Source organism: Ochotona princeps, chromosome 17 (genome assembly GCF_030435755.1).
Source record: "Ochotona princeps isolate mOchPri1 chromosome 17, mOchPri1.hap1, whole genome shotgun sequence".
In the NCBI taxonomy this organism is placed as follows: Eukaryota; Metazoa; Chordata; class Mammalia; order Lagomorpha; family Ochotonidae; genus Ochotona; species Ochotona princeps.
In genome coordinates this window covers 15,585,495-15,605,573 of record NC_080848.1, presented here as the reverse complement: position 1 = coordinate 15,605,573, position 20,079 = coordinate 15,585,495, and the positions used below count along the sequence as shown (strand labels likewise).

The 20,079-nt window shown below is 51.3% G+C and overlaps 3 protein-coding genes across 7 annotated transcripts in view; 1 reads left to right on the top strand and 2 right to left on the bottom strand.

Annotated features, from left to right (window-relative positions):
• PTGES3L (prostaglandin E synthase 3 like) overlaps positions 1-20,079 on the bottom strand; it is a 128,840-nt gene that overhangs the window by 41,981 nt on the left and 66,780 nt on the right. The gene's annotated exons all lie outside the window — the stretch shown is intronic.
• Positions 1-20,079, bottom strand: part of AARSD1 (alanyl-tRNA synthetase domain containing 1) — a 91,578-nt gene that overhangs the window by 14,007 nt on the left and 57,492 nt on the right. The gene's annotated exons all lie outside the window — the stretch shown is intronic.
• Positions 7,743-16,483, top strand: LOC101536476 (membrane primary amine oxidase-like). Its single transcript, XM_058675380.1, has 4 exons — positions 7,743-7,921; positions 13,503-13,788; positions 15,745-15,874; positions 16,062-16,483. The coding sequence occupies exons 1-4, from the start codon at positions 7,885-7,887 to the stop codon at positions 16,335-16,337; spliced, it is 729 nt and encodes a 242-aa protein (XP_058531363.1). The 5' UTR covers positions 7,743-7,884; the 3' UTR covers positions 16,338-16,483.

Genomic DNA, 20,079 nt, shown 5'->3' with positions numbered 1-20,079 from the left:
CAGCAGGTGGAAGATCATTTTTTTTGTCTCTCCTCCTCTCTATGTATCTGACTTTCCAATAAAATAAATAATTTTTTAAAAAAGACTTATTATTTAGTTGAAAGGCAGAATTTACAGAGGGAAAGACAGAGAAATTTCCCAAATGTCCACAATGACCAGTGCTGGACTGGTCAAAACCAGGAGCCAGGAGTTTCTTCTGGATCTCCCAGGTGGGTAGACTGGGCCACTTTTTGCTACTTCCTCAGGCACATTAGCAGCAAGCTGAATTGAGTGTGGAGCAGCTGGAACTCAAACTGCCACCCGTTTTGGATACTGGTGACATAGACAGCGGCTTTACCTACTACACCACACCACTGGCTCCCAACCTCAGAACTCATGGTTGCCCATCTCAGTCCATTTCTCCTCACCTCCCTGTGTGTGTGTGTGTGTGTGTGTGTGTGTGTGTGTGTTTGTCTCTCCAAGAAGAGGGGGTGATGACAGGCCATAGGGAGGGGGCAAGCTGTGTTTGCTGGAAGCCCAGGCCAGGGCAGGCAGTGAAGTACAGGCAGCAGGTTAGGGCTGTGCTCAACTTCTAAGCAGAGAGAGCTTGAATACTGCAAACCTCTGTTCCCTCTGACTCTCCCAGCCTAAGCCCACATTTCCCATTGGCCAATGACACCATTGTGGGCCACGGTAACTCCACCTGTGTCCCAAATTCCTATTCCTCAGAGCTAAGAAACCAAAGCAGAGGCATCAGCACAGTGTACACATGAGAGCAGGATGTGTTTAAAAGAAAGCGAGAGAATACATTCTTCACCCACAGAGAGAGACACCTGTCATGCACAATCCAGAGCTGCATTAGTAGGGAGCTGGATCAGAAGTGGAGCAACCAGGCCTCAAACCGGCACCCTTATGGGATCCTGGTGGCTGCAAGGTAAGGATTTAGCCACTAGGGTATCTTGTCAGGCCTCACTTGTTACTTAAAAAAAAAAAAAAAAAATCTATTTCTTTGAAAGAGAATTTCCCATCTGCTGCTTCACTTCCTAAATGGTCTCCTAAGGCACTTTATCAAGAAGCCAGATCAGACGTGGAGCAGCCAGGACTCTGATATGAGATGCCAGCTTTGCACCCCATATGCAATAGCATATGAAATCCCATAGGCAGTATCCTAACCAACTGTGCCACATGCTGGTCAGGCACTTCTTCTTCTTCTTTTTTCAAATATTTATTTATTTTTATTGGAAAGTCAGATATATAGAGAGGAGGAGAAACAGAGCAAGATCTTCCGTCCGATGATTCAGTCCCCAGGTGGCCGCAACGGCCGATGCTGTGCTGATCTGGAGCCAGGAACCAGGAACTTCATCCAGGTCTCCCACGTGGGTGCAGGGTCCCAAAGCATTGGGCCGTCCTCGACTGCTTTCCCAGGCCACATGCAGGGAGCTGGATGGAAAGTGAAGCAGCTGGGATTAGAACCGGCACCCATATGGGACCCCAGGGTGTTCAAGGCGAGGACTTGAGCCGCTAGGCCACACCGCCGGGCCCTCAGGCGCTTCTTAAAGCCAAAATCAAGGGACCCTGCAGCCACTTGCTCCCTGGAGCTGTGGGCAGCCACTCCCTTCCAGGAGCTCTCTTCCCAACTTCCCCACCTCTGAACCCTCCTTCTCGGAAGATTCCAGGGCTCTGTGCTCAGTCACACTCGCATCTTTCTCCAGAAATGCTCAGAATCTCACCTCAGCAGCTGTTATATGTTGTTGGCCAAATAGGTAGCCTAGAACACTGGCGCTCTGTGCTAGCGCCTACTGTGCTCTGCCCAGATAACTTTGCCTGGGCCTTGGCAAGCACTTCAGGTTTTGCTTCTTCCCTTAACCATTTCCCATCCCTTTGTATGTCTTCATCTCAGGGCCCTGCCACCCCTGCCTATCCACCCAGTGAGCCTGGGATGAGGGAGGGGAGTGCCTTTTTGTCGTGTTCTCTCCACCCCATCACCACTGTCCTGCCAGCTCTGACCTTAAAAGGCTCTCTTGGGCCCGGCGGCGTGGCCTAGCGGCTCAAGTCCTCGCCTTGAAAGCCCCGGGATCCCATATGGGCGCCGGTTCTAATCCCAGCAGCTCCACTTCCCATCCAGCTCCCTGCTTGTGGCCTGGGAAAGCAGTCGAGGACAGCCCAAAGCTTTGGGACTCTGCACCCGCGAGGGAGACCCGGAAGAGGTTCCTGGTCCCGGCATCGGATTGGCGCATACCGGCCTGTTGCGGCTCACTTGGGGAGTGAAACATCGGATGGAAGATCTTCTTCTCTGTCTCTCCTCCTCTCTGTATATCTGGCTTTCCAATAACAATAAAACCTTCAAAAAAAAAAAAAAAAGGGCTGTCTTGCTCCCCCTTTCTTCTTGAGTCCACGTCTGTCCCTGGCCCCTACCCCATCTCCCTGCCCCTGGGTGACCCATTCATTCTGTAGTTGTGCTGCACTCACAGCCCACGTGCTCTGTGCAATCAAGTGGAACCTGGCACCCAGAGCCAAGCTCCTCTTCACCAAGATCCCAGGGGCTCATGCTCAGTTGATTCCCAGAGAAATCAGAGGGGTCCCTGCTGCTGGGTCCTCTGTGAGGCTGCAGATGGCAACGTGGTTTCTGGGCTAATGAACTTCCGATCACCAGGCTGGGATGGAAGGATGCCAGGCGGGGGGAGCAGCAGGGAATGGTGCCCTTGGGGGAGGCCGGTGAGCGATGCCGTTCTAGACACCAGGTCCCCTGCAGCCTCACAGCCTCAGCAGGCAGAGCACTCCCCACTGGATCACTACCATCATCCCTGGATGAGACCCTGGCCACACCTCACCAAGTTGGCCTTCTTGCCACACCCAGCATACATGGACAACATGCAACACACAATAAACACACATGTAATTCATACACATACAATATGCATATCTACAGAGCACGTACAATACACAGCAAACATATACAACACATAATTGACAGCTCACAATGCAAAACAGAATAAACACAAAACACACAGGCACATACATAACACAGAGACCACACACATAACACACAGCACACGTAAATACATCACAATCCAATATACACATGCACAGCACACATAATTAAATATACCACATACACATCTAACACACTCATATACACACCAACACGTACAACAAACATACATACCCACAACCCACAATAAATGATACATACAACCCACGTGTATTCAAATAACACACAACACAATATACAACTACATATGAAAGAACACATATACACATGACACACATAATCCATATACAAAACACAGCACACACACACACACACACACACCCTCCTATGCCCTTCCTGTTAGGGAGTTCTCACTAACCTTTCCTCCCAAGGCTGGCCTGCACCCTTTTTCCTCCAACCCAGTCCATTTCTGTCCTCCAACTGACCTTGACCGTCCTCTGATGGGTCTCCCTGGAGGATGCTGCGGGACCATCAGGGGCAGTGTCCACCATGAGGGGGGACAAGAATGCCCAGGACACTTTTTATTTACCACACGCCCTCCCAAATGCTTTCAGAATCTATTAAATAAAAAATATTCTTTGTAGTCCTCTTCCCACAGAGATTCTGCAGGTGAGCAAAAGCAAAGCTGTGTCCTGCTCCCCAAGCCAGGGATGGGGGTGGTGGGCTGACCTGCACCAGGGTGGGGAGGGGCTGCTGTGTTGAAATTCCAGCCAGGCTGTAACACCCAACAGTAAAAACCAGAACAGGTGAAGGTTAGTCAGGAAAGGCCACTGTTTCTGCTAGGACAGGAAGTGGAATAAGCAGGACTTGGTCCGTGAACCCACCAATGGGTATGAGATCTGACATTGGGAGAGGTTCTCATGGAAGAGCTTAGGCAACTCCTCTGTCACAGTCCCTGCAAGTGAACACAAGAACCATGACAAGGAGCACCCTAGACCAGGCCAGGGAATGGTACCCACCAGCATATATTTGGCACAAGCTGGGGGCAAACCAGGCTGGGCCGGTTCATATCACTCACCGTTGAATCTGAGCACCAGAATGTAATAAGGGTCGGGCCAGTTTGGGTCACAACACAACCCAATTCACATGAGGGTCAGGATTGTGTGCCGGCTGGGCTAGGCTAGGCTGTAGTCCCACCAGTGTGAGCTGGAATTAGCGGGGGAGGGGGGGGCAGGCATGCCAGACTGGCTGCAGTGCCCAACCAGCACATTTGAGACCCAGGGGGGGAAGAGGACAAAGCCAGTAGGGGAAATGTGGAGGGCTCCCCTATTGGACCACCATTCCCACGGGAGAGCATGGGTTGGGATGGAGTCAGATCAGGCTAGGCAGGGCTATAGCATCTGTTGGCCTCATGTGAGCTGGATCAGGGGAAAGCCAGACTGGATTGACTGTTCCTTCTTGCGCATGCATAAGTCAGAGTGGGTGTGGGCTGGCTGGGCTTTGCTGCAGCTTCAGCTGGCAGATGCTGGCACAGGGGGCAAATTCTGTTAAGGTAAACTGCAGAACCACCTGGAGAGTGCAAGATCTGAGAGTGGGAGTGGGACCAGTAGGGAAACAGTGGGCACCTCCCTCTTGGATCGCCACTCTGACTGGGGAACATGACAACCAAAACTGGGGCAGGCAGGCTAGATGGAGAGTGGCACCCACCGGCACATATGTGGGCTGGATAGTGGAGCCGATTGGGTTGAATTAGGCTTCAATGCCCATTGACATATATGAGAGTTGAATGGGATGTGGGGCTTACTGGACCAGTCTGCTGTATATACTGGCAAACACGGGAATCAGGGCAGGGGGCAGGCATGGTGGGAGTTATTGTGGGTCACTCAGACAAGGTCGCTGCTCCCACTGGTATCCATGAAGGCTGAGTGTATGGTGGGCAAGATCGGGCTGGACTGCAACACCCATTGGTTTGGTAGAAGACAGGACTGGAGACAACTGACCCAGCAATTGCAACCACCAGCATGTGTATAAGCTGATTGGGGCAATAGACTGTACCAGACTCTGTATTAGCAAGCACACACAAGAATCAAGTCTGGGATCACCTCAAATGAAGTTTCTTTGAGGATTCCCCCAACTGAATCACTGGACTCAAAACCCCAACCATGGAGAGAATTGTAGGTTCCATGGTCTGACCGTGGACTGCATATGTCAGAGCTGGGCCTCCTCAGTGGCTTAGACAGAGCAGCGAACAGCATGTCCAGCTGCACATGGAGGATATGGCAGTACATTGAAGATTGCAGAGAACACTTGGTACCACAACAGAAGACAGAGGACAGAGCAAACTGATCAACTACCCCAGCCAAGAGTTGGCAGTGAATATCTGGGCAAATGGAGACTCCAAGGTGGACTATGTCAACTAGTGGATTCTGGAGAGATTTCATCGTGCTTGGAGTGGTGAGATTAGCAGTAATTCAGAACTGTTGAACTATTAAAACCTCATGAGCAGGACCCTCAGAGCATGCTCCACACTGGGGACCCTAGGGTGGTGTAGGGTGGCTGTCCTCCATCCCAGGATGCAGAGACGTTTGGGAGGCTGGGTGTGGCTTCTCCCCTTACCATCCCTCTTCCCCCAGATACAGGAAGGAAAAAAAGAGAATGTGGAAATGGTGATCTCACCCACCTTCCTGTAGCCCTTGACCCTTATCATCCTAATCAACTTTGTAAAAATCATCAAAAAATAAAAATTAAAAAAACCAGAAATTCCAGCCAGGGCCAGGGGGCCATGCCCTCGCACAGCCCCACAAGGAGCCCCACTCCCCGTTCACAGCTTCAGGAGCAAAACTACCCTTTTACCAAAAAATATGCCAATATTTTTAAATAAAACAGAAATAAGTAAAAAGAAAATTCTTCTCCCTGCTGATTCTACAATAAATAGTTGGCTTACTAGAAAAAAGAGAGAGAGAGGGAGAGAGCGAGAGAGAGAACCGGAAACTCAAATGGAAGTGCAACCTGTATTGTAAACATGGCAGGATGCCCAGCCCCTCCAACTGAGTGTCCTGCCTGACCCATGAGGGTCTCCTTGCTTTTACTACGAGCCAAATGGGCCTCTGATCCTCCGCGGCCAGCCCCAGGCCTGTGCCCACCTCCCACCAGCCAGGCTGAACCCTGCCTGTATCATAGCTCTGGGCCCTGGTGGGATGTGTTTCACCCACTGAGGGCAGTGGGCTGGGGCTCCTCAGCTGGGCCCCAGTATCTCCTCTAGGGAGCATCCATGGGATGTTCTCTCCAAGGATGTACAGGTGGGAGAGGGTTCTCCCACATGCCTGAGGGCAGCACGTCCCTTGCTGGAACCTTCCGTCCATCCCAATTCCCCTCAGGACCTGGACGACGGTCTCCCAGCTATCAGCTTCGCCCTTTACACCATTGCCGTGTTAGAAGAGGGGTCCCTGGAGCAGGGGGCTGGGGGCTTCTGATTCAACTCCATAGCCTGTGGCTCTGTCTTTTCTTGACGTCCCACCTGGCCTGTCAGTCCCACTCCCCAAAGACATCTGATCACCTTCGCTTTCTGCCCTTCCTCCCCTGCCTCTGCCCTGTCCTACAATCCCTGCTGTGTTTGCCTGCAGGGACTTCTGGGCGCTCAGGGCCTCCCTGAGGCTGCCCTGGCTCAGGCTTGCAGCTCCCAGCTCCCTTGCTTCAGAAAGGGTGCTGGCTGATCCGGTCAGGGGCACCGCAGAAGGCACCAAACTCATGAGCAGCTCTCAGGGTGTGTGGCACAGTGGGATAGGAAGCAGGGTGCTGGCTGCAGAGGTGCAGGTAGGCGAGCTGTGAGGACAGCCCTGTGGTCAAGAGAAAGAATCCACCCCTCCTCCCACTTGGTCACCCAACTGGGAGCCCAGGGACTTGTTTGATTTGAGATGGAGACTTCCACAGCCACCCAAAGTCCATTTCCCTGCCTCAGCCCCGCCTCCTGCGTCCTGCCTGACCCTTAGCCCCTGCCAACCTCTGTGCTGAGGCTGCTTTTCCCGCAGCATTGCACAGACAGGCAGAGCCAGGCGGAGCGAGGCACCTGGCCCTGGGGCTTGTCCATGCATCTGTCCCACGTCGGCCAGCCAGGCACACTGGCAATGGCTGCCTTCCTGGCTTTGCTCCTCTTCAGTTTTCCCATGGCAGGAATGGGTGAAAATAGCCCTGGGAGTGAGGACATAGGTCAGACAGAATGCAAGCCTGGCCTGGTGCCCCACTGTCCCTTGGGGGCTCCCAGCACCCAGACCTTGCCACACCCCGACCGGAGCCAGCTCTTCGCAGACCTGAGCCCAGATGAGCTGACAGCTGTCATGAGCTTTCTGAGGCAGCAGCTGGGGCCAGGGCTGGTGGACGCAGCCCAGGCCCAGCCCTCAGACAACTGTGTGTTCTCGGTGGAGTTGCAGCTGCCCCGCAAGGCTGTGGCCCTGGCCCACCTGGACAGAGGGGGCCCCCCACCGGCCCGTGAGGCGCTGGCCATCGTCTTCTTTGGTGCCCAGGCCCAGCCCAACGTGAGTGAGCTGGTGGTGGGGCCGCTGCCCCGGCCCAGCTATGTGCGGGATGTGACAGTGGAGCAGCACGGGGGCCCCCTGCCTTACCACCGGCGCCCGGTGCTGGCCCGAGAGTACCTGGAGATAGACAACATGCTCTTCGACAGAGAGCTGCCCCGTGCTGCTGGCCTGCTGCACCACTGCTGCTTCTATACGTCTGGGGGACGAAACCTGGTGACAATGAACACTGCCCCTCGTGGGCTGCAATCTGGGGACCGGGCCACCTGGTTTGGCCTCTACTATAACATCTCAGGGGCTGGGTTTTACCTGAACCCCGTGGGGTTGGAGCTTCTGGTCAACCACAAGGCGCTGAACCCTGCCCACTGGCACATCCAGAAGGTATTCTATCAAGGCCGCTACTATGAGAGCCTGGCCCAGCTGGAGGAGCAGTTTGAGGCTGGCATGGTGAATGTGGTGCTGATCCCTAACAACGGCACAGGTGGGTTGTGGTCCCTGAAGCCTCAGGTGCCCCCAGGCCCGGCCCCGCCTCTGCAGTTCCACCCTCAGGGTCCTCGCTACAGCGTACAGGGGACTCGCGTGGCCTCTTCCCTATGGACTTTCTCCTTTGGCCTGGGAGCCTTCAGTGGTCCGAGGATTTTTGATGTCCGCTTCCGAGGCGAGCGAATAGCCTATGAAATCAGCGTCCAGGAGGCCCTGACCATTTATGGGGGCAATTCCCCTGCTGCTCTCCGAAGCCGATACACAGACGGCGGTTTTGGCTTGGGCCACTTCTCCACGCCCCTGACCCGTGGGGTGGACTGCCCTTACCTGGCCACCTATGTGGACTGGCACTTCCTTCTGGAGTCCCAGACACCCAAAACAGTGCGCAATGCCTTCTGTGTGTTTGAACAGAATCAGGGCCTCCCCTTGAGACGGCATCACTCAGATGTCCATTCCCACTATTTTGGGGGCCTTGCGGACACGGTGCTGGTCTTTAGATCTGTGTCTACCATGCTCAACTACGACTATGTGTGGGACATGATATTCCACCCCAATGGGGCCGTGGAGGTCAAATTCCATGCCACCGGCTACATCAGTTCGTCCTTCCTCTTTGGTGCTTACCAAGAATTTGGGAACCGAGTTGGGCCACACACGCTGGGCACTGTCCACACCCACAGTGCCCACTACAAGGTGGATCTGGATGTAGCAGGTGAGTCCTCCTGGGAGTGGCTAGGTTGCTAGAAGAATGGGTTGAAGCCTTCATGCCTGGCTTTAAAAATGTTCATTGAGCCATTGAAAAAGAAAAAGTGTATGACTTACCTGCCAATGTCATATTCTGAGATTTGCACTCCTTTTTTTTTTTTTTTAAGATTTATGCATTTTTACTGGAAAGCCAGATATACAGAGAGAAGGAGGTACACAGAGAAAGATTTTCTGTTCACTGGTTCACGCCCCAAGTGGCTGCAATGGCCAGAGCTGAGCTGATCCGAAGCCAGGAGTCGTGCAGCTGTAGGGTCCCAATGCTTTGGTCCATCCTTGACTGCTTTCCCAGGCCACAAGCAGGGATGTGATGGGAAGTGGAGCAGCCAGCATCAGAACCCGTGCCCACGTAGACTTCTGGCACATGCAAGGCGAGGACTTTTATCATTAAGTTACTGCGCCAGGTGTGACGTTTACACTCTTGGAGCTTGTTTTTGCTCCTGTAAAACAAACGAGGGTGGCTGGCACTGTGGCATTACAAGTTAAGCTGCTGCCCACAGTCCGTAACCCTTTATGTGTGCTGATTCGAACTCCAGCTGCTGCTTTTTCTGATCCAGCTCCCTACTGAAGTACCTGGGAAGGCAATGTAGAATGGCCCAAATGTTTGGGCTCCTGCATCAACATGGAAGATCTCAAATATGCTCTTGGCTCGGTTCATCCTGGCCCAACTTCAGCTGTTGCAGCCTTTTGGGGGAAGTGAGACAGTGGATAGAAGGCTTTCTCTCTGTTTCTCCTTCTCTTTCTGTATCATCTGCCTTTCAATTAAATAGTAAATAAATTTTTAAACACACTATGAAAATAATTTCTTTAAAAAGTCCAACATGCCTTCATACTTTTTTCCTCAATCCACCTTAAAAACAAACCTTACAAAAGATGTATTTAAATGCTCGAAAAAAAAAATTAACTATGCTCTATGCACAGATAAATTTCTTTCGGCACAGCTAATGTGGTTATCGCCTTTGATTAAAAAGTATTTTTATATTACTCAGCCATGCTTTCACACTTTTAAACATTGCCTCTTAATTATGAAGGTCTTTTTACTATGTGCTATGGACGAAGACAGTATGCTGGTGTATGTATTTTGGTTTCTGTCACCCACACGGGATCATACTGTGCTTGTATTGTGCCACATAGCAACATGAGGCAAGCCAGCAGCGTGAGTACACTGAATGCACAAAGCAGGCCAAGTGCTCCACAAGGCAGCGTAGCAAAAGAAACCATTCCCTTGCTCTTGGAGCGCTGGCTTTAATGCAGCAGCTGAGACTGCCCAGACAGCCCGGGAAGGATGTATAGGAACCATTTGTAGGTGGAATCTCTGTGTCCTGCAGTTTATTCAAGTGTAGGAAATCATATGATAGGGCTGCCTTCATAGGGCTGTGGTGAGGGTTAATAATGCCATTTGTTTATTTATTTTAACGATTCTTTTGCTTTTATTGGAAAGGTAGATTTACAGAGCGAGAAGAAGGGACAGAGAGAGAGCTCTTTCGATCCCTAGTTCACTCCCCGAATGGCTGCAAAGGCTGAACTCGGGAACTCCTGGCTCCAGTGTCCTGACCATGTAGACTCTGGAGGGTGGCAGGGATGGCTTTGCTATGGAGGAAGTTTGGACCGAGGTCCTAGCTTCAACCCTGCCTCCCTCTGGCTCTAGCCACCACAGGCATGGGGGAGTGAACTTCTCTAAAACCTCACAGATGGGCAGGCATTAGGAGCAACTGTGAGAAGGCCCAGCACGATAGTATAGTGGTTAAAGTCCTCACCTTGCATGCCCAGGATCACATATGGATGCTGGTTCTGTTCCCGGCAGCCTTGCTTCCCATCCAGCTCCCTGCTGCCACTTGGGGAGTGAATCATCGGACAGAAGATCTGGCTCTCTCTGTCTCTCCTCCTCTCTGTATATCTGACTTTCCAATAAAAATAAAATAAATCTTAAAAAAAAAAAAAAGAATCCACCGTGAGGTTGCTGCCTGGGACATCCTTATCCAATATTGGAGCACCCAACTCTAGCTATATGCTAATACACATTGGTTTATTTAGTTTCATCTTTTTGAAAGGCAGAGCCAACAGAGAGAGAGAAATCTCTATCCACTGGTTCACTCCTCATGGTCAACCATTCAATCTTTTTTGTTTGTTTGTTTTCCTTTAATTTTATTTTTGATATTGTTTACATAGTTGACAAGAATGCAGGCCCATGAGGACCACTGAATAGGGTGGGGAGGGTCAAGACATGGGAGAAGGTGGGTGGGAGAAATGCTTTCAATTTTCCTTTTCTCCCTTTTCTCCTGTTTGGGGATGGGAGGGCGAAGGAGGGGGAGGAGGCCTCTCCCAGCTGCCAATGACATCAGTACCCAGGGATGGGAATGTCCACTTGATGTCGTCTTAGAAACCCTGATGTGGAGAATATTCTGAGAGTATTGCTCAAATGGTTTTGATAGTTCCAATACGTTGTTGGCTTTGCTGCTCCAAGGTTAAGAAAATACACTCCCTCGCTCCCGCCAAGGTCCATCGGCTGATGAGTCCACTCTAGTGCATCCACTCATCCACTAATCCACTACCAAAGCTTGGCCCAGGGAGTTGTCCAATCTGTTCTGCTGTCCGTTTTCAGATATGGCACTCGATATTCTAACCGACATATCCACATCTATTTTTAATCTCTGTGTCCACATGATGACACTTTTAGTACACTTTGAGTCGCATCTGGCATGATGAGCTCTTCAGAAATATCCATTCATGTTGTCATGTGTCCCAGGAACCTACTTGTATGACTAGAACAAAAAGGTCATGTACCCAGTGTTTGTCACCTCAATGAAAGCCCTGGGGTGGAGAGCACCGAATCTGCAAAGGAAGCCCCGTGTCTGTGGAGGCAGCCCCCGCTGGCCTCTGGTCCCTGGAAAGTGCACAGAGCGTGCCAGCATGTCCTGACTTGCTGCTCCTTAGTCTCAGGTCACATAAGACAATTCCTAATATGGGTCCTAGCTAGACTCCAATAAAACCATTCAAAATTTCAAATATTCAGAGAACGTACTGTTCTTTTGGCACTACTCCCAGCCCTTTCTGTCACATTCCTAACAAGAGGGAGAAAAAAAATTAAGCAAATAAGTAAAAAAATTTTTTTTATTCAGTTTATTACAAAGTCAGATATACAGAGAGGAGGAGAGACAGAGAGGAAGATCTTCCATCCAATGATTCACTCCCCAAGTGAGCCACAACGGCCGGTGCGCGCCGATATGAAGCCAGGAACCTGGAACCTCTTCCGGGTCTCCCACGCGGGTGCAGGGTCCCAAAGCCTTGGGTCGTCCTCGACTGCTTTCCCAGGCCACAAGCAGGGAACTGGATGGGAAGTGGAGCTGCCGGGATCAGAACCGACGCCCATATGGGATCCCGGGGCGTTCAAGGCGAGGACTTTAGCCGCTAGGCCACGCCGCCGGGCCCAAATAAGTAAAAATTTTAAAAAGGGACAAGCATTTGCACGAGGGCTAAGAGGTTTGCATCCCCATATTGGAGGGCCTGGGTTCAAGTCCTGACTCTCTCTCCAATTCCAGCTTCCAAGTAATACGCACCCTGGCATACAGCAGATAACGACCCAAGTACTGGGTTACCTGCCATCCAGCCCCACGGAAGACCATGGAGTTCCCAGCTCCTGGTTTGGCCCTGATCCAGCTCTGATTACTGTGGACATTTGGGAAGTAAGCTATTGGAGAGGTGCTCTCCCTCTGTGTCTGCTTTTATGCCTGCTAAAAACATTTTAAAAACAAGCGAAGAAGCTATGGGAGATAATTCCAAGCTGTAGCACTTTGGGGCTCAGGGTGTGATGCTCTTTTCTCTGTCCCCTATGTCTGCTGTCCTTGTGTGGTGGGATCTAGGCTGCCTCAACTGTATGCTGGTAAGTAGGGGTAACGAAAGACGGACAAGACCCTGGTGTCAAGTGCCACCACCATGCTTACTGTGCATCCTTCTGGGCCAGTCCAGGCACATTGTTTTTGTTTTTAATTTGAAAGGAAATCGCACACACACACACACACACAGAGAGAGAGAGAGAGAGAGAGAGAAATTGAGAGATAGAAAGATTGAGAGAGATCTTCCATCTACTGGTTCAGTCCCTAAATTTCCACAATAGCTAGAGGTGGGCCAGGCCAAAGCTAGGAGCCTGTCACCCGTCTTAGCTTGCCACATAGGAGCTGGGAACCCCAGCACTTGAGCCATCATTGCTGCTTCCCAGGATGCTCATCAGCAAGAAGCTGGAATAGGAAGTGGAACTAGGATTGGAATGCAGGCATTTCAGTAGGGAATGCAAATGTCCCAAGCCATGACTCAACCTCGTAGCACAACCCCTGCTCCCAAGGTACATGTTTAAAATTTCTCAGTTGTTCCATCCATGAAGTCAGGATGACCGTAGACTCTTCTCCTTAAGGTGGTAGCAGAAACACAAGCAGCAGTAGAAGCACCCAGCTTTCTACTCATGCACAGCTCCTGGGCTGACATGGGAGTCTTGCTTTCATGATAAGGCAGTTTGGGCGATGCCATAGGCATGAGATGATGAGGGCAGAGACCCTCTTCATGTCAAAAGGAATACCATCTTGAGCCTACTGCCTGCTGGTGCAGTCCCTCAGAGTGGGGAGGGTTATGGGAGGACCAGGCACAAAGTTTCCGGAAGTTTTACACAGAGTTGACCGACATCACAGCAAATACCTTCTCCAAGTATCAGGAGCAAGGGTCCTGGGAGCGGGAAGGAGGGCCGCTCTCAGTCCCCCAGGGACACTCTGTGGACCCGTGGGGGGTAACTCCACCCAGGACCGCTGACTGACCAGCTTGCCCCTCTCCAGGGCTGAAGAACTACGTCTGGGCTGACGACATGGCCTTTGTGCCCTCGCCTGTGCCCTGGAACCCTGAGCACCAGATGCAGAAGTTGCAGGTGACGCGGAAACTGCTGGCCACAGAAGATCAGGCTGCCTTCCCGCTGGGTGGTGGCACCCCTCGTTATGTGTACCTGGCCAGCAACCACAGCAACAAGTGGGGCCACCCCCGGGGCTACCGCATCCAGATCCTCAGCTTTTCTGGACAGCCGCTGCCCCGGGACAGCCTGTTGGAGAGAGCTTTCAGCTGGGGGAGGTGAGTGAAGAGTGTCAAGGAGAGATGGAGGGAGGGGGTGGCACCCAGACTGAGTTACTTCTCACAGGTGCAGGTACACATAAACACACGTCCTCTCCCCAGACCACAATCTTTAGTGCCTCTAGGGCAGACAGGCGGTGGAATATGAAGAATAACTTGTTCGTGGTGACCTCTAGGTTATGCGTATGTGAGTGTTGACAGTTCTTCCAACTTGCTTGTAAATTTCAGAGAATCAATAGAAAGGTTGGAAGAAAAAAAGGCAGAGGGTAAGAGATACACAGATTGGAGGGAATACTTTGTAAAATCCAGGCATCTTCCAGATCCTGGGGCCCTCCTGTGAGGTGGGTGCCAGGTTCATGAGCCCCTCGGGGTGGGGAATCCAACTGGGCTTGGGTCACCTGGCCCTGGTCTCTTGGCCTCCCTGAGCAGCGGGTGCTGGGCTCGTGAGTCCCAGAGCAGGGGATCCGGTGGGGCTCGGGTTGCCTGTCCTGGGTCCTGGGTCCTACCTGCAAGGTGAGTGCTGCGTTTGTGAACCTCAGGAACAGGGGATCCTGCAGAGCTCAGGTCACCTGGCCCTAGTCTTTGGGCCTGCCTGTGAGTGAAAAAGGCAGAGCAGTGGGCACAGGCCCTGATGCACAAGGAGAATATGGCAGCCCATACAGTACCACAGCAGAGGAAGGAGAACAGAGCAAATTGGACAACTACCCCAGCAAACAATGACAGCAAAAATCTGGGTGAATGGAGACTTGAAGTTGACTATGTCAGCCAGTGGACATTAGGAGGGTTGCCTCACCCTTGGATCGGCAAAATCGACGGCATTTCAGAACTATCCACACCACTTGGACAGAACCCTTGGAACATACACCACATTGGGCCCCTGGGTTGATGTCGGGTGGCAGTTCCCCATCCTTGGGTACTGGGACATTTGGGAGACTGGGTGTGGCTTTCTCCTTTATCTCTTTCCTTCCCCCAGAGACAAGAAGAAATACAGAATTTGGAAACAAAACAAAGAAAATGGAGTTAAAAATCAGCTTCCTTTGATGAAAAAAAAAAAGAAAGAAAGAAAATTTGAAATGCATGCATGCAAGAAATCTTCCAAAAAGTTTGTGGAAATGTGTATTAAGAAAAATTATGCATGGCTTTTGAAACTTTTAGCACCCAAATAAGTTTATCTTTTAACTCTAAAAAAATAAAAATAAAATCTAGGCATCTGATGGACTGAACTTGACTGAGATTACGAATCAGGCCACGTTGATGCATGACCGATCCAAGGTCCAGGCTCAAAATCAAGTATCTGGATGACAGATGTGGACAGATGATAAGGGACATTACTACTTCAAATCTGACTAATGAGTCAGATGATATGAAGACACAAAATGTTGAGCAAATGTAGGAATTCTGCATGGTTGAGGGGAGAAACCAAGAACTGGACAAGACTTTCGCTGTACTCCCTCTGCTGAGGAGCGTCAGAGATCACAGTGGACCCAGGTGTAGGATGTTAGGAGTTTTTATTGCCCAAGCTTGGTGACATCAGCGCCCACTGTACTCCAGGAGCCCCACTGCACTGTACAGCATAAGTCAGGGGCTTTTAAGTTCTCATCCTCCAATCAGATTAAGGGCCACGCAGAGCAAACCAAGTTTCCACCTGCAGGAGGCAGAAAGGGAGCTACCAGAGCCCAGTTTTCCTGTAGTTAATTAATCTAATCTGGTATAGTAGGAGGCAGGAGAGACCGGGTGCGCAGAGCCTCTGGAGCCGTTTCTGCGCTGTCAGTTGACCTGAGTAGTGCGAAAAGCAGGAGCGGCAGGGTGCGCATGAGAAGCCTCTGGAGCTGGTTTCAGTTAGCCTGACAAGCACGTACCAGCCGTCAGTGGCTGCACCCCATCACACCTTGTCAGGGCAGCTTCGGGCAGGTGGACAGGTTCATGACTGGGCGTGCTTAGCTGCTGTCTTCCTAGGTACCAGCTGGCTGTGACGCGGCGGAAGGAGGCAGAGCCCAGCAGCAGCAGCATCTACAACTTGAATGACCCTTGGACACCTACGCTGGACTTCACTGACTTTATCAATAACGAGACGATTGTGGGGCAGGTCAGTGCACCAAGCCAGGGAGGGAGGAAGGAGCAAGGGATGGGACAGGGAGGCCAAGGCTCAAACATCAGCCCCTTCACAGCCTCCAAAGCCTCCTCGTACGTTGCTGAGAAAGCAAGCTGGGGGGGTCTCACGTTTTACCCTGAGCCGCTAGACCCCAGGATCCTCTTCCTCCTTTCCCCGCCAGGACTTGGTGGCCTGGGTGACCGCTGGCTTTCTGCACATCCCACATGCCGAGGACATTCCCAACACAGTGACCGTGGCCAATGGCGTGGGCTTCTTCCTCCGACCCTACAACTTCTTTGACGAGGACCCCTCCTTCTACTCGGCAGACTCGGTTTACTTCCAGGAGGACCAGGATGCTGAGGCCTGTGCCGTCAACCCCCTAGCCTGCCTGCCCCAGGTTGCGGCCTGTGCCCCCGAGCTCCCTGCCTTCACCCACGGGGGCTTCACTCACAACTAGGGGGCTTCTGGGAAATGCAGCTGGGCTGTGAGTGCCGAGGCAGCAGTGGAGGCTGGGCTGAGCCACCTGGCCCCATGTCCTCTGGCTGGCGGTCCCTGCCTGTCTCCCATGTCTCTCCCTGGTGTCTGCTCCCTGCCAGGGCCATGCAGAGCCCAGGATTCCTGGGGGCACCTGGGCCTTGCTGTGCCCACCGTGCTCAGTTCCCACCCTGGAGGGCAGGCAGGACCAACAGGAGCCTGCAGAGGCAGCTGCCAGCTTTTACACAGATGAGACCCCATTTTCCTTTTTCTGTTTTCATTTTGTTTTCAGTGAGACATAATTCACGCCTCATAAAGACATCATTTTAAAATGTGTCATGTAGTGTGCTCCTGTATATTTGCAAATTTGTGCAACTATTGCCACTGTCTCACTCCAGAACATTCCATCACAGGAAGAAAAAACAAAAACAAAAACTCATACCTATCAGTGGTCTCCCCTCTTCCCTCACCTAATCTACTTTTTGTTACTTTGGAGCTGCCTACATTTTGGAAAAGACACATAAATAGATGCATATAATATGTGATCTTTTGTGATTGATTTCTTTTAAAAACTAGTTGCAAGGCAGAGTGATAAAAGGTGAGATTGACAGAGAGAGAGAAAGAGGGAGAGAGATCTTCTATCTATTGATTAACTTACCAATTGGCCACAACAGCCAGGCCTGGACCAGGCCAAAACCAGAAGCCAGAATGTCTATCCAGTCTCCCACATGGATGGCGTCCTCCGCTGCTTTCCCAGGCACATTAGCAGGGAGCTAGATCAGAGGCAGAGCAAGCAGGACTGAACTGACACCCTATGGGAAGCCTGCATCAGAGGCAACAGCCCAACCTACTGCGCTTCCACCCACTGCCAGCTCCTATGATTCATTTATTTTGCTTAATATAATATATATTCAATAATGTTTGGCCTTTGCTATTTTAGTTTTTTATTTCTCTTGAAATTCAGAGAGACAGAGAAGTAGAGATCTTCCGTCCACTCATTTACTTCCCAAATACCTGCACCAACCAGGACTGGGTTAACCTGAAGCCAAGAACCTAGAATCCGCAGGGTCTCCTGTATGGGCAGCAGAGACCCACGTGCTTGTGTCATCATCTACTATCTTCCAAAATGAACATTAGCTGGAAGCTGGATCAGAAGCAAAGGGACCAGAACTCAAAACAGGCACTCTGAAATAGGATGTGCATGACAAGCAGCTACTTAAGGGCCAGGGGAAATAGATTAGGTAAATTCTCACCTTGCATCCTGCCTGGACCTGTAAGTCAGCGCATCAGCTGGCAGGGACCGAGTGCTGGCCCATAGGCCCTCCGAGGGTGACTCACAGCAGCACACATCTGTGGACGGAACGGTAGCCGGGCAGGGTGGAGGCCGAGCCCCAGCACCAGGCACTGCCTGCCTCTTCCCGCTCAGAGCCACCGTCACACGCACGTGGCAGCTTCACTCTTTCAGCCCTGACAAATCTCTTGCCTTGACTTCTTGAGCCTTCCTGGCCTGTCAAGGACACCTGGGTCCTGATCTGTGGACATGCCGCTGTGGACATGGCTGCTGTCGGGGACCCATCTCATGGAGGCCAAGTCAGGGACCTCCGGCCCAGGCTGGGCTGTAACTCTCCTGCCAACAAACGACCCCCAAGGCGGCCCTTGCTGCAAGGCACAGGTGTCTCCTTGTCCTAAGCCTGGGAGGCAGGTGTTTCACAATCCTCACTTGTTAAGTCTCCTGTCAGAGTCTGCCTCAAACACTTGCTTCCTGTTGAAGAACATGCTGGGGAGCAGGAAGTTAGTAATTCAAGCTCTGGGACCCCTGCCACTCACGCAGGAGGTAGAGAGAGAGCTCCGGGCTGCTGGCTTCAGTCTGGCCAAATCCTAGCTGTTACAGGCGTTTCAGGAGTGAGCTAATGGATACAAGAGCCATCTCTCTCTCTGAATAAATCAATCATTCAAAAAGAACAATGAAGACAATTAGAGCCCAGAATGGAAGCCATCCATCATCACCTGAGTATCTGGGAGGGGGTCAGAGAGGAAGTGACAATCAGGTGTGTAGACGTGTGTAGTCGTATCCGTTGACTTATAGAAGAGATAATACACTCACATGTTCAAAATCCTGAAGGAACAAAAGGATTCGTATCTGGAAATGGTTGCATGGCTGTATTGATGTCTGTCTGTCTGTATGTATATTTTTATTTTACTTAAAAGGTGAAGAAACGGGGTCTGGCGCAGTAGCCTAGTGACTAAAGTCCTCGCCGTGCACATGCCAGGATCCCATATGGGCTCTGGTTCGCATCCCGGCTGCTCCACTTCCCATCCAGCTCCCTGTCTGTGGCTTGGAAAAGCAGTCGAGGACAGCCCAAAGCCTTGGGACCCTGCACCAGCGTGGGAGACCTGGAAGAAGCTCCTGACTTCAGATCAGCTCAGCTCTGATTGTTGCGGCCACTTGGGGAGTGAACCAACAGATCTTTCTGTCTCTTTTTCTGTCTCTCTTTCTCTCTGTAAATCTGACTTTCCAATAATAATTTTAAAATAAATCTTAAAAAAAAAAAAAAAAGATGGAGAATCAGATGGAGACAGGCAAGCAGGCAGAGATCTTCTATCCGCTGGTTCATTTCCCCAAGTGCCTGCCAGACTGCAACCAATTCAACCTGAATCTCATGTGTGTGACAGAGACTCAAATACCGGATCCATCACCTGCTGGCTCACAGGAGGCACCTGAGCAGGAAACTGGATCAGAGGCAGAGCCGGAAGTTGAACTGGACATTCAGGAATGGGATGTAGGCATCCTACCGTGTCTTAACCACTGAAGCGAATGCCAGCCTTTAAAGCCTACACCATAAATGGGTGTGTGCATGGCTTGTGACCTAGTGCTCAGTAAGTTCTGTTTCATCTAGGTATCTATTTATTTATTTGACAAACAGAGAGACCCAAAGAGAGAGAGAGAGAAAGAGAGATAGATCAAAAGAGAGTTTCTATCTGTTTCCCCAAAAGCTCCTAACAGCTAGTGCTGAACTTAGGCAAATCAGGTCTCCCACATGGTAGCAGGGACTCAATTACTTGAGCCATCACCACTGCCTCTCAGAGTGTGTATCAGCAGAGGCTGAGATGAGTATTAAGCCCATGTGCTCTTAGGGTTGACATCATAGTGCAGTGGGTTTATCAGCTGCCTGTAATGCTGGCATCCCATACGGGTGCTGGCTCAAGTATTGACTGCTACATTTCCCATCCAGCTCCCTGTTAATGTGCCTGGGAAAACAGTGGAACATGGCAAAGTATTTGGGCCCCTGCACCCATGTGGGAGACCTGGGTTAAGCTCCTGGCTCCAGGTTTCAGCTTGTACAGGCCTAGCCATTGCAGCCATGTGGAGAGTAAACCAGTAGATGGAAGATCTCTCTGTCTTTCCCTATCTCCCTGTAACTGCTTTTTGAATACATAAATAAATCGTTTAAAAATAATAAAAATAAAAAGTTAGGCCAGGGCCTAGCGCAGTAGCTTATCAGCTAAGGCCCCCCCTGCCTTGCACCCGGCAGGATCCCATTGGACACTGGTTCATATCCTGGCAGCCCTGGCTCCCATCCAGCTCCCTGCTTGTGTCCTGGGAAGGCAATCGAGGATGGCCCAAGGCCTTGGAACCCTGCACTGACATGGGAGACCCAGAGGAGCCTCCAGGTTTCTGGTTTCAGATCAGCACAGCTCTGGCCGTTGTGGCTGCTTGGGGAGTG

Bases quoted from the DNA above. Each gene is read 5' to 3' on its own strand.
- LOC101536476 (XM_058675380.1), top strand. From the start codon at position 7,885: ATGGTGAATGTGGTGCTGATCCCTAACAACGGCACAG. The intron at 7,922-13,502 runs GTGGGTTGTGGT...GCCCCTCTCCAG, and splicing joins GATCCCTAACAACGGCACAG to GGCTGAAGAACTACGTCTGG. The intron at 15,875-16,061 runs GTCAGTGCACCA...TTTCCCCGCCAG, and splicing joins ACGAGACGATTGTGGGGCAG to GACTTGGTGGCCTGGGTGAC.